At 38.3% G+C, this 13,651-nt stretch overlaps 1 protein-coding gene across 5 annotated transcripts in view; it reads right to left on the minus strand.

Annotated features, from left to right (window-relative positions):
* The window catches only part of RECK (reversion inducing cysteine rich protein with kazal motifs), an 87,927-nt gene that overhangs the window by 20,659 nt on the left and 53,617 nt on the right, over window positions 1-13,651 (minus strand). For all 5 annotated transcript variants that reach the window (XM_055293708.2, XM_055293709.2, XM_055293710.2 and 2 more), the window contains 3 exons: window positions 12,720-12,899; window positions 3,544-3,756; window positions 1,860-1,996 (listed from right to left, as the gene is read on the minus strand). In XM_055293708.2, coding sequence (XP_055149683.1) covers window positions 1,860-1,996; window positions 3,544-3,756; window positions 12,720-12,899 — 530 coding nt within the window. The remainder of the gene's footprint in view (window positions 1-1,859; window positions 1,997-3,543; window positions 3,757-12,719; window positions 12,900-13,651) is intronic.

Genomic DNA, 13,651 nt, shown 5'->3' on the forward strand with positions numbered 1-13,651 from the left:
ATGGTAATATGTATGGACTCCAAACCATGATTATATTTAACTTTGGAAATCATGGCCAAGGAAGAGTCTCACTTGATAGAAAGCATGTGTGATATTTAAAGAGATATTTAATTTTCCTCCCATTGATATAGTTTCCTTCTACACAAATATTTGCCTGCTGTAATAGAATCTAGAATTATAAATACAATAAGTGTTGCTTACTTGATTTTAGGCCAGACTCATACTCCAAGACTAACAGAGGTATAAGGGCCCTTGGAGTTCATCTCATTTTGCCTAATTATTTCATAAATAGGGAAGCTGAGGCTCAAAGAAGTGATCTGCTCAAAGACACAAAGGTCTAAATTCCAGTCTAATGCTCTCTTTTTTGCTATATTGGTCACAAAGGTTAAGGGACACAGTTTGTTGGCCTTGAGAAAATATGGCAAATACTACCAGCTACAAATCTAGCACATACTTTTCTCTCCCTGATTACTAAAAGATCTCCAATTTTACTTAGGGCCGCAATGGACCCAGAGCTAAAAAAAAAAACCTTCTCAGTTTTCCTTACAACTAGGGGTGGACAGTGTGACTAGGGAGAAGTTGTTTGCTCTCTCCCTTCCTTTTTGCCATCTGGAACTAGATTATGGTGGTTAGAACTCCAATAGCCATGTTGTGATGACAAAGTACACGAAGTAATCTTGATGACTGAAGCTAAATGCTAAGGATGGTGGGGAAAGATAAAAGGAGCCTGGATTCCTGATGATGAAGCCCTAGACTATTCGTTTCTGGGGTTTCTTTTACTTCTGTTTGTTTTGTTTTTTGTTAATCCTACCTAACACAGGAAAACAAAGCAAGTAGGAGCTGACTTCACTGTCTGCCTTTGTAGCCAGCTCATGGCACAGATGCCCCCTGGTGGCAGCCTGAACCCTTCCCTTATCTTAACTACTGGGTGTGTAGGAGTTCTACTTGTCATCCCCGGGTTTCCACCGTGTATGGGTCTCACGGCCAAGAAGCTGAGCTCCAGCTCCAGGATCCCTCAATGAGATAGCAACACGCTCTTCTAGCTTTTGGCGGGAGTATTTGGCAGAGAAAAACTGAAGCAGTGCGATAAGTTCCATTTTTACATATTAAGCTAGACTATCATTTTTTTTTTTTTTAGACGGAGTCTTGCTCTGTCGCCCAGCCTGGAGTGCAGTGGTGTAATCTTGGCTCACTGCAAGCTCCACCTCCCGGGTTCACGCCATTCTCCTGCCTCGGCCTTCGGAGTAGTTGGGACTACAGGCGCCTGCCACCACGCCTGGCTAATTTTTTTGTATTTTTAGTAGAGACGGGGTTTCACCGTGTCAGCCAGGATGGTCTCGATCTCCTGACTTCGTGATCCGCCCGCTTCAGCTTCTCAGAGTGCTGGGATTACAGGCTTGAGTCACCACGCCTGGCCTAGACTATCATTTTTTATACCCTGTTGGGTGAGTAAGTCCAAGCCAATTCCTGGCTCTCATCTACTGACACTTTGATGACAAAAGGCTGATAGTCTCTGGGGGTAAATTCCACTTTCTAGTCATTATTATGGTAAGAAGACAGCAATGATATGGAGCTGGTTATCTGAGAATGCTGGCCCCCTGAGTCACTGCTTAGAATTCCTGACTGACAACAGTTCGTACTCCCTCAGACTGATAGAATCACTTCTGCTTACATATTTTAAAACAACAATTCTTTCCTGGGCCAAAAAGGCCAAGCAAACAAGAGTCTGTGATTGAGATAGTATCATTGAACCCCATGTTCTCAACAGATAAATGCTCATCCAAAACAAATAGTAAAACAAATAGTTGGAAGAGAGAAGTATTTGAAATCTAAAAACACATATACAAAAAAGTACTTACTGAGGTATGTATCCAAAGGTATACAATTCTTCAGATCATCTGTAGGCGACAGAAGCTCACAAATACTTTCAGCTGTGTGGTCTTCAGGGAATTTGTTCTGGTCTCCACATTTTTTAAGAATCTCCACACAATCTGATCTTGAAAAAAAAATGCACATAAGTTTAGAGCTTGAGGAACCTCCTCATGTTGTCCAGTCAACATGACGTGTTTCTGAAGCTTTCCAGAAAGTGAGCTTTCATAACTTAACATGTTTCATAATTGGTTAAGTATGGCAAAAGAGAACAGGAGTCACAGTAGAGCTCAGGTTGAATAATAAATTCAAAGCACCCCTAACTTTCTGTTGTCTGAGACCAAAGCCCTTACTCAAATCGTACACTTCTTCGTACTGTTACTACCAGCAATGTGGCTTTTCAGTACCTTTGAAAGGAAATTAAATGAAGCTAGTCTGATTTACTCTTTGCAAAAATCATATATCCTCACTTCTAGGACCTTATGCTGGCTTGTTTGCTTGCTTGCCTCTTTTCTCCTTCCCTTCCTTATCTAAGTCTCTTTTTAGTTATCAACATTAGCATCTGGCCTATAACAACTAGGAAGTCCACTACTTTAAAATGTTCTTGGTCTTCAATAGGGATTTGACTCCTACAAGTTTCCTGTGCTAAGAGTCTGCATATTTTCCTCTTGTTGCCTCTTGCTTGTTACCTAATTGTTATACCTCAGTATTTCCCCATCAGGTTATCCCCAAGCCATGTCAGAGAATAGACTGGACTCTGTTTAAGGTTGAAATTATTAAGGTACCCAGCAGCACTGAGCCACATACCAACAGCTTAGGGGCTAGATATTGTTTTGGAAAACTTTTGGAAAAAAAGATATGTGAAGAACAATGGGCAGATTACTATGTGTTAAATGCTTTTGGTTTCACCCACTATAGCAGCTCCTATCTTTACTTGATCCTCGATTTCCTAAGCAAAATAAGCTCCTTAAGAAGAGCACTGCTGGGCGCAGTGGCTCAGGCCTGTAATCCCAGCACTTAGGGAGGCCGAGGCGGGTAGATCATGAGGTCAAGAGATTGAGACCATCCTGGCCAACATGGTAAAACCCCATCTCTACTAAGAATACAAACATTAGCTGGGCGTGTAGTCTCAGCTACTCGGGCGGCTGAGGCAGGAGAATTGCTTGAACCTGGGAGGTGGAGGTTGCAGTGAGCTATCATGCCACTGCACTCCAGCCTGGCCACAGAGTGAGACTCCATCTCAAAAAAAAAAAAAAGAAGAAGAAGAAGAAGAGCAAAGTCTAACAGAATACAAGGCAAGTACATAAATTAACATATAAAAATAGAATTGGGCATCGGAGGTATTTAATAAATGTTTCATTAACTAAGTTCCATAAGAGAAATACAAATAAAGGTCTATAGGAATCTGTAGTAAGGATAAATTACTTTCAGCTGGAGAAATCCAGGAAGACTACAGGAATGTCTGGTGTTTCAGAGGAGACAAGGACAGCCAGTAGGTGGTGATGAGGAGAGCAGTATTTCAACTAGAGGAGGAAAAAGTGGGAAAGCATTTGACATGCGGGGGTGACAGGCAAAGGAAGTGGTAAGAGAGAAAATTCTATGGAGAGGCTCTGGCTAGAGATCATGGAGGGTCTGAACTAAAGCTGGAGAATCATAAGGATGAAAGAAACTTACTTGCAAATAATACTTCCCCGAGATTTACTATGACAAGGTTTAATCTGCAGTGAACAAGCTATTGCTTTCCACATCTCTGGCTGGCACTTCTTAATATCAAGAACAGGTATATTGATAAATGGCATCTTTATGCTTCCTTTCTCCCACAACTTCATGTCATTCATGGCTCCTTGATCTGACTGTGCATTACAACTTCTGAAAAGTTCTGTTGGCCTAAAGAGAAAAAACGTCAGAAAGAATCAAGAGGCAATTATTTTCTAGAGAGAAGCAACGAGTAAAATCCTGACATACTAGTGCATCATAAAAATCTGGTTTTCTTAAGAAAGCACATACAACCCATGAAAGGATATCAGCTTCGACTGTATGAAGATTCAGTGTAGACACTAGCATTAAACTCTGATTGCATGTTTTCTTTTTAACAGATTCTTGTGGGGCAGTTTAAAACTTCACAATGCTCCAAACAGGACTATTATCCCCAGACTATCCCATTTCATTTCATAAAATAAATATTATGAGGCCAACTTTTTAAAATGGTGACAAAATTTACAAAAGCAAAATGCACCAATTTTATGGGTACAGCTTGGTGTGCTTTGACAAATATGTACATCCATAAGCACATCTAAATCAATTAAGGAACCCATCCAACATTTCAGCCAGTTCCCTTGTGCTGCTGTTGAGTTAATGCCTCCCTGCTGACTGCAACTCAGAGGCCATAACTATTTATACTTATATCACCATAGATTAATTTTGCCTGTTCTAGGCTGGGTGCAGTGGCTCACACCTGCAATCCTAGCACTTTGGGAGGCCAAGGCAGGAAGACAGCTTGAGCTCAAGAGTTTGAGACCAGTCTGGGCAACATGGCAAGATTTCATCTCTACAAAACAAAAACAAAAACAAACAAACAAACAAAAAAATTGTGGCATGCCTCTAGTTCCAGCTACTCAGGAGTTGTGGCAGGAGGATTGCTTAAGCCCAGGAGTTCGAGGCCAGCCTGGGCAATATAGGAATACCCCATGTTGAAAAAAATTTAAGCAAATTTTAAAGCAGTTATCAAGTTATTTAAAATTATAATAAACCCATTACATGTTAATATAAGTATTTTTATGAAAAATAACTATTTTCCAAAGTAAACATTAGTGAGAAGAATAGGACTGTTTTACAGTTTTGCAAATCTCTGTAATGTCTGGCTTAATAGAACTCAGGTGGATTTTCATATCTGCTTCTGCATTCAATCTGTTGTTGTATCACATGTTTTATAGTCACTGGAAAGCTCCACTGTTGTTGTTGTTGTTGTTGTTATTATTGTTGTTGAGACAGGTTCTCACTCTGTCACCCAGGCTGGAGTGCAGTGGCATGATCACAGCTCACTGCAGCCTCGACCTCGTGGGCTCAGGTGATCCTCCCACCTCAGCCTCCCAAGTAGCTGGGACTACAGGCACCCACCACCACACCTGGTTAATTTTTGTATTTTCTTTAGAGACAAGGTTTTGCCATGTTGCCCAGGGTGGTCTCAAACTCCTGGGCCCAAGCGATCTGCTCACCTTGGCCTCTCAAAGAGCTGGGATTATAGGTGTGAGCCATCATGCCTGGCCTAGAACATTTTCATCACCCTATAAAGTACCCTTGTGCCCCCTCTAGTCAATCTCCGATTCCAGCAGAGGAAAGGATATTCTGATCTTTATCACCATAGATTACATTTGCCTATTCTTGGATCTCATGTGTCAAGAATGTATTTTGTGTTGGGCTTTTTTTCTTAACGTAAGATTCATCCATTGCTATCCCATTGTTTGGATGCATCACAATGTTATATTCTTTCATTCTCCTGACAGATGTTTTGGGTCTTCTCCCCCATTTTTTGGGCTATTATGAATAAGGGTACTAGACAAGTCTTTATTTGGACATATGTTTTCATGTCTCTTGGGTAAATGCTTCAGGATAAAATTGTTAGGTCATAGATCTAACTTTTGAAGAAACTGAAAAAAAGCTCCAAAGTCCTCAAACTATCTTCTACTCCCAGTAGTAACATACTACAAGAATTCCACTTGCTTCATATGCTTACCAGTCTTTTAATTTCAGGCATTCTTTTGGGGGTGAGGAGGCACCAAATTGCTATTTTAATTTGTATTTTGCCATGACTGATAATAATGAACCCTTTAATGAACTAGATGGCTATCTCTTTTAAATTTTTTTAATGGACAAAAATTATATATTTATTGTGTGCAACATAATATATTTAAACATGACACATGTGGAATGGCTAAATTAAGCTAATTAAAATATACATTACCTCACATACTTATAATTTTTTTGTGGTGAGAGCATTTAACATCTACTCTCTTGGCAACTTTCAAGTATACAACTCACTGTTAACTATAGTTACCACATTGTAAAATAGATCTCTTGAACTTACTCCTTTTGTCTAAATAAAATTTTGTGTCCTTTGACCAACATTTTCCCAATCCTCTCCCCTCTCTCTTCCCTCTTCCCTTTCCTCCTCCTGCACCACCCTTTCCAGCCACCCTCTGGTAACCACTATTCTATTCTCTGCTTCCATGAGTTTGATTTTTTTAGATTCTACATATAAGTGAGATCATGCAGTATTTGTCTTTCTGTGCCTGGCTTATTTTATTTAATGTCCTCCAGGTTCATTCATATTGTTGCAAAAGATAGGATTTCCTTCTTTATAAAGGCTGAATAGGATTCCACAGTGTATATATACCACATATTGTTTATCCATTCATTCATTGATAAATACAGGTTGATTCCATATCTTGGCTATTGTAAATAATGCTGCAGTGAATGTGGGAGTGAAGTATCTCTTCGACACGCTGATTTCCTTTCCTTTAGATATGTACCTAGTAGTGGAATTGCGGGATCATATGGTACCTTCTATCTTTAATTTTCTGAGGACCCTCCATACTGTTTCCCATAATGGCTGTACTAACATTTCCATCAACAGTGTACAAGACTTCCCTTTTCTCCATATCCTTGCTAACAATTGTTATCTTCCATCTTTTTGATAATAGCCATTTTAACACATGTGAAGGGATAGTTCATTGTGGTTTTAATTTGTATTTCTCTGATAATTAGTGATGTTGAACATTTTTTCATATACTTGATTAAACGGCCATTGTGATGTCCTTCTTTGGTAAAGGGTCTTTGAAAGTTTCTTGCACAATTTTTTTCTTTTTTTTTTTTTGAGATGGAGTCTTGGTCTGTCGCCCAGGCTGGAGTGCAGTGGCGCGATCTCGGCTCACTGCAACTTTCACCTCCTAGGTTCAAGCGATTCTCCTGTCTCAGCCTCCCAAGTAGCTGAGACTACAGGTGCCTGCCACCATGCCCAGCTAATTTTTAAAAATATTTTTAGTAGAGATGGGGTTTCACCATGTTGGCCAGGCTGGCCTTGAACTCCTGACCTCAAGTGATCCACCTGCCTTGGCCTCCCAAAGTGTTGAGATTACAGGTGTGAGCCACCACGCCTGGCCTTTTTTTGCACAATTTTAAAATTGAGTTGTTTTATTTTTTATCATGATGTTGTAGGAGTTATTTATGTATTCTGGATACACAAGTTCTTTGACAAATGTGTGTGTGTGTGTGTGTGTGTGTGTGTATGCACGCATCTGTGCGTGATATGTTGAATATTCCCTCTCAAGTCTATGACTTGCCCCTTCAAGTTTTAAATGATATCTTTTGGCAAACAAAAGATTTTACTGTTGAAGTCTAATTCATTTTTTTCTTTTAAAATTGTATATTTTGCGTCCTGTCTACAAAATCTTTGCCCACACAAAGTTTGTGAAGATGTTCTATTAGCTTTATATTTTTAGTTTTTATGTTTAGTTCTATGATCCATCTGCAAGCAGTTTTTGTAGGGTGTGAAACACAGGTTGAGGTTCTTTTTTTTTCCCCCTCCATAAAGATATGCAATTATTCTAGTATTATTTGTTGAAAAGATGTTTCTATTTATTTTATTTTATTTTATTTTATTTTTTCTTTTTTTGAAATGGAGTTTTTGCTGTGTTGCCCACGGTGGAGTGCAGTGGCACAATCTCAGCTCACTGCAACCTCCACCTCCTGGGTTCAAGCAATTCTCCTGTCTCAGCCTCCCGAGTAGCTGGGATTATAGGTGCCCGACACCATGTCCAGCTAGTTTTTGTATTTTCAGTAGAGACGAGGTTTCACCATGTTGGCCAGGCTGGTCTTGAACTCTTGACCTCAGGTGATCTACCACCTCTGCCTCCCAAAGTGCTAGGATTACAGGCGTGAGCCACCATGCCCAGTCTTTTTTTTTTTTTTTTTTTTTTTTTTTTTTTTTTTTTTTGAGATAGGGTCTCACTCTGTCACCCAGATTGGAGTGCAATGGCATGATCTTGGCTCACTGCAACCTCCACCTCCCAGGCTCAAGCCATCCTCCCACCTCAGCCTCCTGAGCAGCTGGGACTACTGGTGCACACCACCACACCCAGCTAATTTTTAAATTTTTTTTTCTTGAGATGGAGTTTCATTCTTGTTGCCCAGGCTGGAGTGCAATGATGTGATCTCAGCTCACTGCAACCTCTGCCTCCCGGGTTCAAGAGATTCTCCTGCGTCAGCCTTCCAAGTTTACAGGTGCCCGCCACCATGCCCGGCTAATTTTTTTTTTTTGTATTTTTAGTAAAGACAGGGTTTCACCATGTTGGCCAGGCTGGTCTCGAACTGCTGACCTCAGGTGATCCACCCACCTTGGCCTCCCAAAGTGCTAGGATTACAGGCGTGAGCCACCGTGCCCGGCCAGTATTTTGTATTTTTGATTGAGATGGTGTTTCACCATGTTGCCCAGGCTGGTCTCAAACTCCTGAGCTCAGGCATTCCAACTGCCTCAGCCTCCCAAACTGCTGGGATTATAGGTGTGAACCACCACGCCTGGCTGAAAAGATGTTTATTTTTGTATTGAATTGCCTTGCTGCTCTTGTTGAAAATCAGTTTCCTATACTTGAATTGAATTTCCTAATCTTTTATTGAGGATTTTGGCATCTCTGAGTGACACAGGACAATAGTTACCTTGTTTTTAATGTCCATGTCGGTTTTGGTATCAAGCTAGCCTCATAAGAGGAGTTGGGATATGTTATCTGCTTCCTGAAAAATTCTGTGTAATAATTGCATAATTTTTTCCTTACATGTTTGGTAAGCATTACCAGTAAAGCCAGAAGTTTTCCTTGTGTGAAGATTTATAATTACAAATTCAATTTCTCTAATAGTTATAAGAATAATCCTAACTTGTACTTCTTCTTGTGTTAGTTTTGGTTTTTAAGGAATGTATCCATTTCATCTAAATTGCAGGATTTACTGGCATAAAGTTGTTCATAGTATTCCTTTTATTTTTTGAGAGAGTCTCGCTCTGTTGCCCAGGCTGAAGTGTGGTGGTGCAATCTTGGCTTACTGCAACCTCTGCCTCCCAGGTTCAAGCATTTCCTTTGTGATTTCTTCTTTGTTGCATAAATTATTTAGAAGCATTTGTTTAATTACCAAATATTTGGGAATATTTCAATATAGTTTATTTTTATTGATTTCCAATTTGATTCTGTTGTGTTCAGAAAATACACTTTTTATGATTTTCATCTTCTGACAGTGGTTGAGACTTGCTTTTTAACCCAGTATATGTTGTTCAAATCCTCTATATCCTCACTGACTTTTTTCCATTTGTTCTATTAGTGAGGGAGAGGTGTTAACATTTCTGAATATGATTGAATATTTCCCTCTCTTTAGGGTTTACTTCTGTTTATAAGTATTTTGAGTATATGCACCTATCTGACATTAGGTGCATATATATTTAGGTTAATTGTATCTTCATGATAAATTGAACTTTGATCATTATAAGGTGATAGTCTTTTATCTCCAGTAATATTCTTTGTCTTTCTAACAATCTCTGCCTTTCAATCGATGTTTTTAGTTCATTTACATTTATGTAATTATTGATACAGTTGGGTTTAAGTCTCTATCATTTTGCTGTGGTTTTCAATTTGTCTCCTTTTTCTTTCTGTCTTCTTTTGGATGGATCAAGTATTATTTTAGTTTTCCATTTTATATTTCCTATTAGCTTCTTAGCTATGCCTCTTTGTGTTGTGTTTTAAATTAGTGGTTGCTCTAGGCATAATATATGCCCATTATTTATTATAGCTTTCCTTGAATTAATACTATACAATGTCACAAATAATGTAAGAAACTTACAACGGTATAATTATTTACCTCTCTCTTATCCTTTTTGCTACTGTCATATATCATATATTTTACTTGTATGTATAAATTCCATAATACATTGTTATTATTTTTGCTTTAACCAATTACTTTTGAAAAATAAAATATAAAAGAAAATAAAGAAAAGATATTTTTCATGTTTATCAACATTTTCCAGTCCCGGTGCTCTATAGGTCTGAGTTTTCATGTGGCATTTTCCTTCAGATTGAAGAATTTCTTGTAGTGAGAGACTGCTGGCAGAAAATTCTGAGGTTTTTTTTTTTGTAATATCTAGAAATACCTTTATTTTTGAAGAATATTTTCACTGAATATAAGATTTTTTTTTTTCTCTGAGTACTTTAAGGATACTACTTGGGATACTACTTGATGGTCTTTGGTTCTCCATTGTTTCTGAAAGGAAGTCACTTGTCATTTTTATTGTTATTCCATCATATGTAAAGTGTCTTTTTTTCTTCCTTTGGTTGCTTTAACTATTTCTCTTTGCCTCTGGTTTTCAACAGTTTGACTATAATGTGCTAGGTGTGTCTCTCTTTGTATTTATCTGACTTGGCGTTTACTAAGGTTTCCCAAAAAGTGGGTTAATGTATTTGATCACATTTGGAAAAATTTCAGCCAAGGTTTAATCAAATATTTTTCTGCTCCTTTCTTTCCTTTCCTTCTGGGTTACTACTACAGATGTTATATCACTTATTCTCTGTGCTTTGGTTTAGATAATTTCTATTGAGCAATCTCCGAGGTCACTGACCTTTTTCTTCTGCTGTGTCTATTTTCCATTCCCTACAATAAATTTATTTTAGATATTGCATTTCTCAGTTTTAGAGTTTCCATGTGGTTTTTTTTAGAGCTTCCATATCTCACCTATATCTATCTTTACTATAGATCTTTCAATATATTTATCATAATTAGATTCTTTACCTGCTAATTCCAATAGTTGGGTCACCAATGCGTATGATTGTTTTTTCTCTTAACTATGGGTCATATTTCCTATTTTTCTCATTTCTAGTAATTTTTGATTGTATAATGGACATTATGCATGATACTTTGTGGGATTTAGGATTTTGCTACCTTCTTTGGAGGAATGTTGTTTTCACACCAGCAGGCAGTTAAATTACTGACAAATACCTCCTTCTTCTGGAGGCAGTTTCAGGTTTTGTTAAGGTTTTTCAGCTTTACCCTTAGCTCTTGGATGTCATATGTACTCCCAAGGTTTGGCCCTTATGGGGTTTACTAGGCCCTTCTAACTCGGCATGATCTGAATTCTAAATCATCTGCCCAGCAAATGCTAACTGCTATAATCTATGTTCACCTTCCCCTGGGTTCCTTGTAGTCTCATCCCGCAAAAGTACAATTCAGGAGTCAGCCGAGGACTTAAAAGGAGTCTGTTTATGGATTTTTGGGACATTTCTTTTTGTGGTTCCCTCCCTTGTGGGATTTTTTTCCTTCAATATCTAGCCTCTCTGGCAGGACCAAACTCTGATATCTCACTCCTTAGGCCAAGACTGCTGCTTTCTGCTTGAACTCTACTCCCCATGAAAAGAAACTGAAAGTGCCTATGCACAAATGTGGTTTTCGCTCAGTGTGGTTTCTATCTTTCAAGAGATGTTGGCCACTCGTGGTGGCTCACGCCTGTAATCCTAGCACTTTGGGAGGCCGAGGCAGGCAGATCACTTGAGGTCAGGGGTTCAAAACCAGCCTGGCCAACATTGTGAAGCCCTGTCTCTACTAAAAATACACACACACACACAAAAATTAGCTGGGCATGGTGGCAGGCGCCTGTAATCCCAGCTACTTGGGAGGCTGAGGCAGGAGAATTAATTGCTTGAACCCAGGAGGCGGAGGTTGCAGTGAGCCGAGATCATGCCACTATACTCCAGCCTGGGTGACAGAGTGAGATTCTGTCTCAAAAATAAAAAAAAAAGATGTAGACCCTCCTGCTTTTGATCAGTCTCCAATACCTTCAAAACAATTGTTGTTTTATATTTTGTGCCGAGTTCATAATTGGTATTGGTAGGACTGTTATTCTCATATAAGCTACTCCACGATTACCAGAAGCCGGACCAGAGCTATGTGCCAAAGTCTAACTTTCAAACATTTCAGATGTACTCAATCTCTAAATCAGGTCTTTACTGGCTAATACTCTATCACCAGTTTTAAAGATACCTCAATTTTCTCACTCTTAATACTCTGAGTACTTTAAAAAAGATAAGACGTGTGTTAGCTTGAAGTAAACACCATCTGACAAAAATATCTAGAACTTCCTTCTGGCCCAATTGAATGATTCTCTTCCCTTTTGCCCTCTTTATTTCTGGGTTGTAACTTATAAAACCAGCCACCTCTTCTTTAGTAACTCTCTCTCTCTTGCTTCTGTATGGAGTTCTCTCACTTTGTGCTTCCGGTGCCCTTTTCTGTTTTCTTTGGTTTCTTCAACCATTAACTGTTGATGTGCTCCAAGGCTCAGTTCTTGTCCCTTATTTTTCTAATGATACTTGATACCCTGGGAAAACATCTATTTGAATTGCTTTTGTAAAGAAATATTTTTGTATGAAACAAGGGACTCACAGAGAAGAAACCTCAACCAGTCTCAAGGTCCTTTAAAGTAAACTGTTTAAAAGTGTACATTTGGATGACCAAATAGTTCACAATAATTTATTCTACAATGAATTACTTCCACTGGTGGTACAGCAGAAGGGAGAGGGGACTGACGGCAGAAGAGATTCTTTGAATTCCAGAAGCTTGAGGTATCTCTAGATTGGAAGGGACTTTGTAATGGTGTTTCCTTTCCCAGAGGTGACTTACCAGATGGAATACTGCATTTAAAGATTAAATCATAAAGAAATAAGACTTTCTTTTAACTCATCAGGAATAAAATCAGAATAACGTGGTATTTCACTTATTTATAATTAATGATAAAATATTTCCATTCCATGTATAATAATTTGTCCTACCTGTTGTTAAAATTAGTACAGTAAGTAAGGTTTCTACAGCCCAACTGGCAAGGTTCCCGGACATCCGCTAAACAGGTCAACATGGACACTTCCACTGGATTATATTCACAAAAGCGATCAAACTCTTGCCAACTCTGTGTATTGCCCCAGCTCATGCTGTAAAGTTTAGTGCAGAGTTCCCTGAAACAAGAGCACAAATGCAGAAGTCGACATGAGCCAACCAAGTATTTGATTTGCATAAAACTAAAACTCTGTGAACTATATACTTTGGAATGTATGTGAGAAAAAAAGTAAAAAAACCAAATGACTATTTCCTAGAAACTAGAGCCAGAAAAAGTGATCGTTTTCCATGGAAAACAGGCTTCTTTTATCACCTGCCTTTTCTCTTTTTGTCAAGGTTGCTAGAAATTTCAGTGCCAAATTTAATGCTCAATTACAGTATTTGTGCATCCTTAGTTCCTGGCACAATTATTTCCCCCTATATCTTTCCGATTTCTTTTTTACTTTTACTTAAAGCACATGGTTTTGCCTCCACAAAGATATATTCCCTTATATTTATGTTCAGTAACAGAAGGTAAAACTAGGACATGGTCCTCTGACTTCTTTTAAGAAGCATGATAGACTTAGGGTACATTAGTTTCTCCCTGAAAAACTATACTAAAGCCATTTCTATTCACTAAGATATTCCAAAGCCTCTATGTACTATTGTAATACACAATATTCTTATTTTTAGTACTCAATGATTACAAAGCAACTTAAGTATGTGTATATAGCTAAAACATTTGTACCATTTCTAAAGTGCTCTCACACACGATATTCATTCATTTTATTTATAAAATACATGTTTACAATAAAATTTTCGTCTTATTGAAATATACAAAATTGTAAGTAAAAATTTTCATTTACCTTATATTTTATTTGACTGTCATATT

The sequence above is a fragment of the Symphalangus syndactylus genome, chromosome 9 (assembly GCF_028878055.3).
Source record: "Symphalangus syndactylus isolate Jambi chromosome 9, NHGRI_mSymSyn1-v2.1_pri, whole genome shotgun sequence".
NCBI classification, from domain to species: Eukaryota; Metazoa; Chordata; class Mammalia; order Primates; family Hylobatidae; genus Symphalangus; species Symphalangus syndactylus.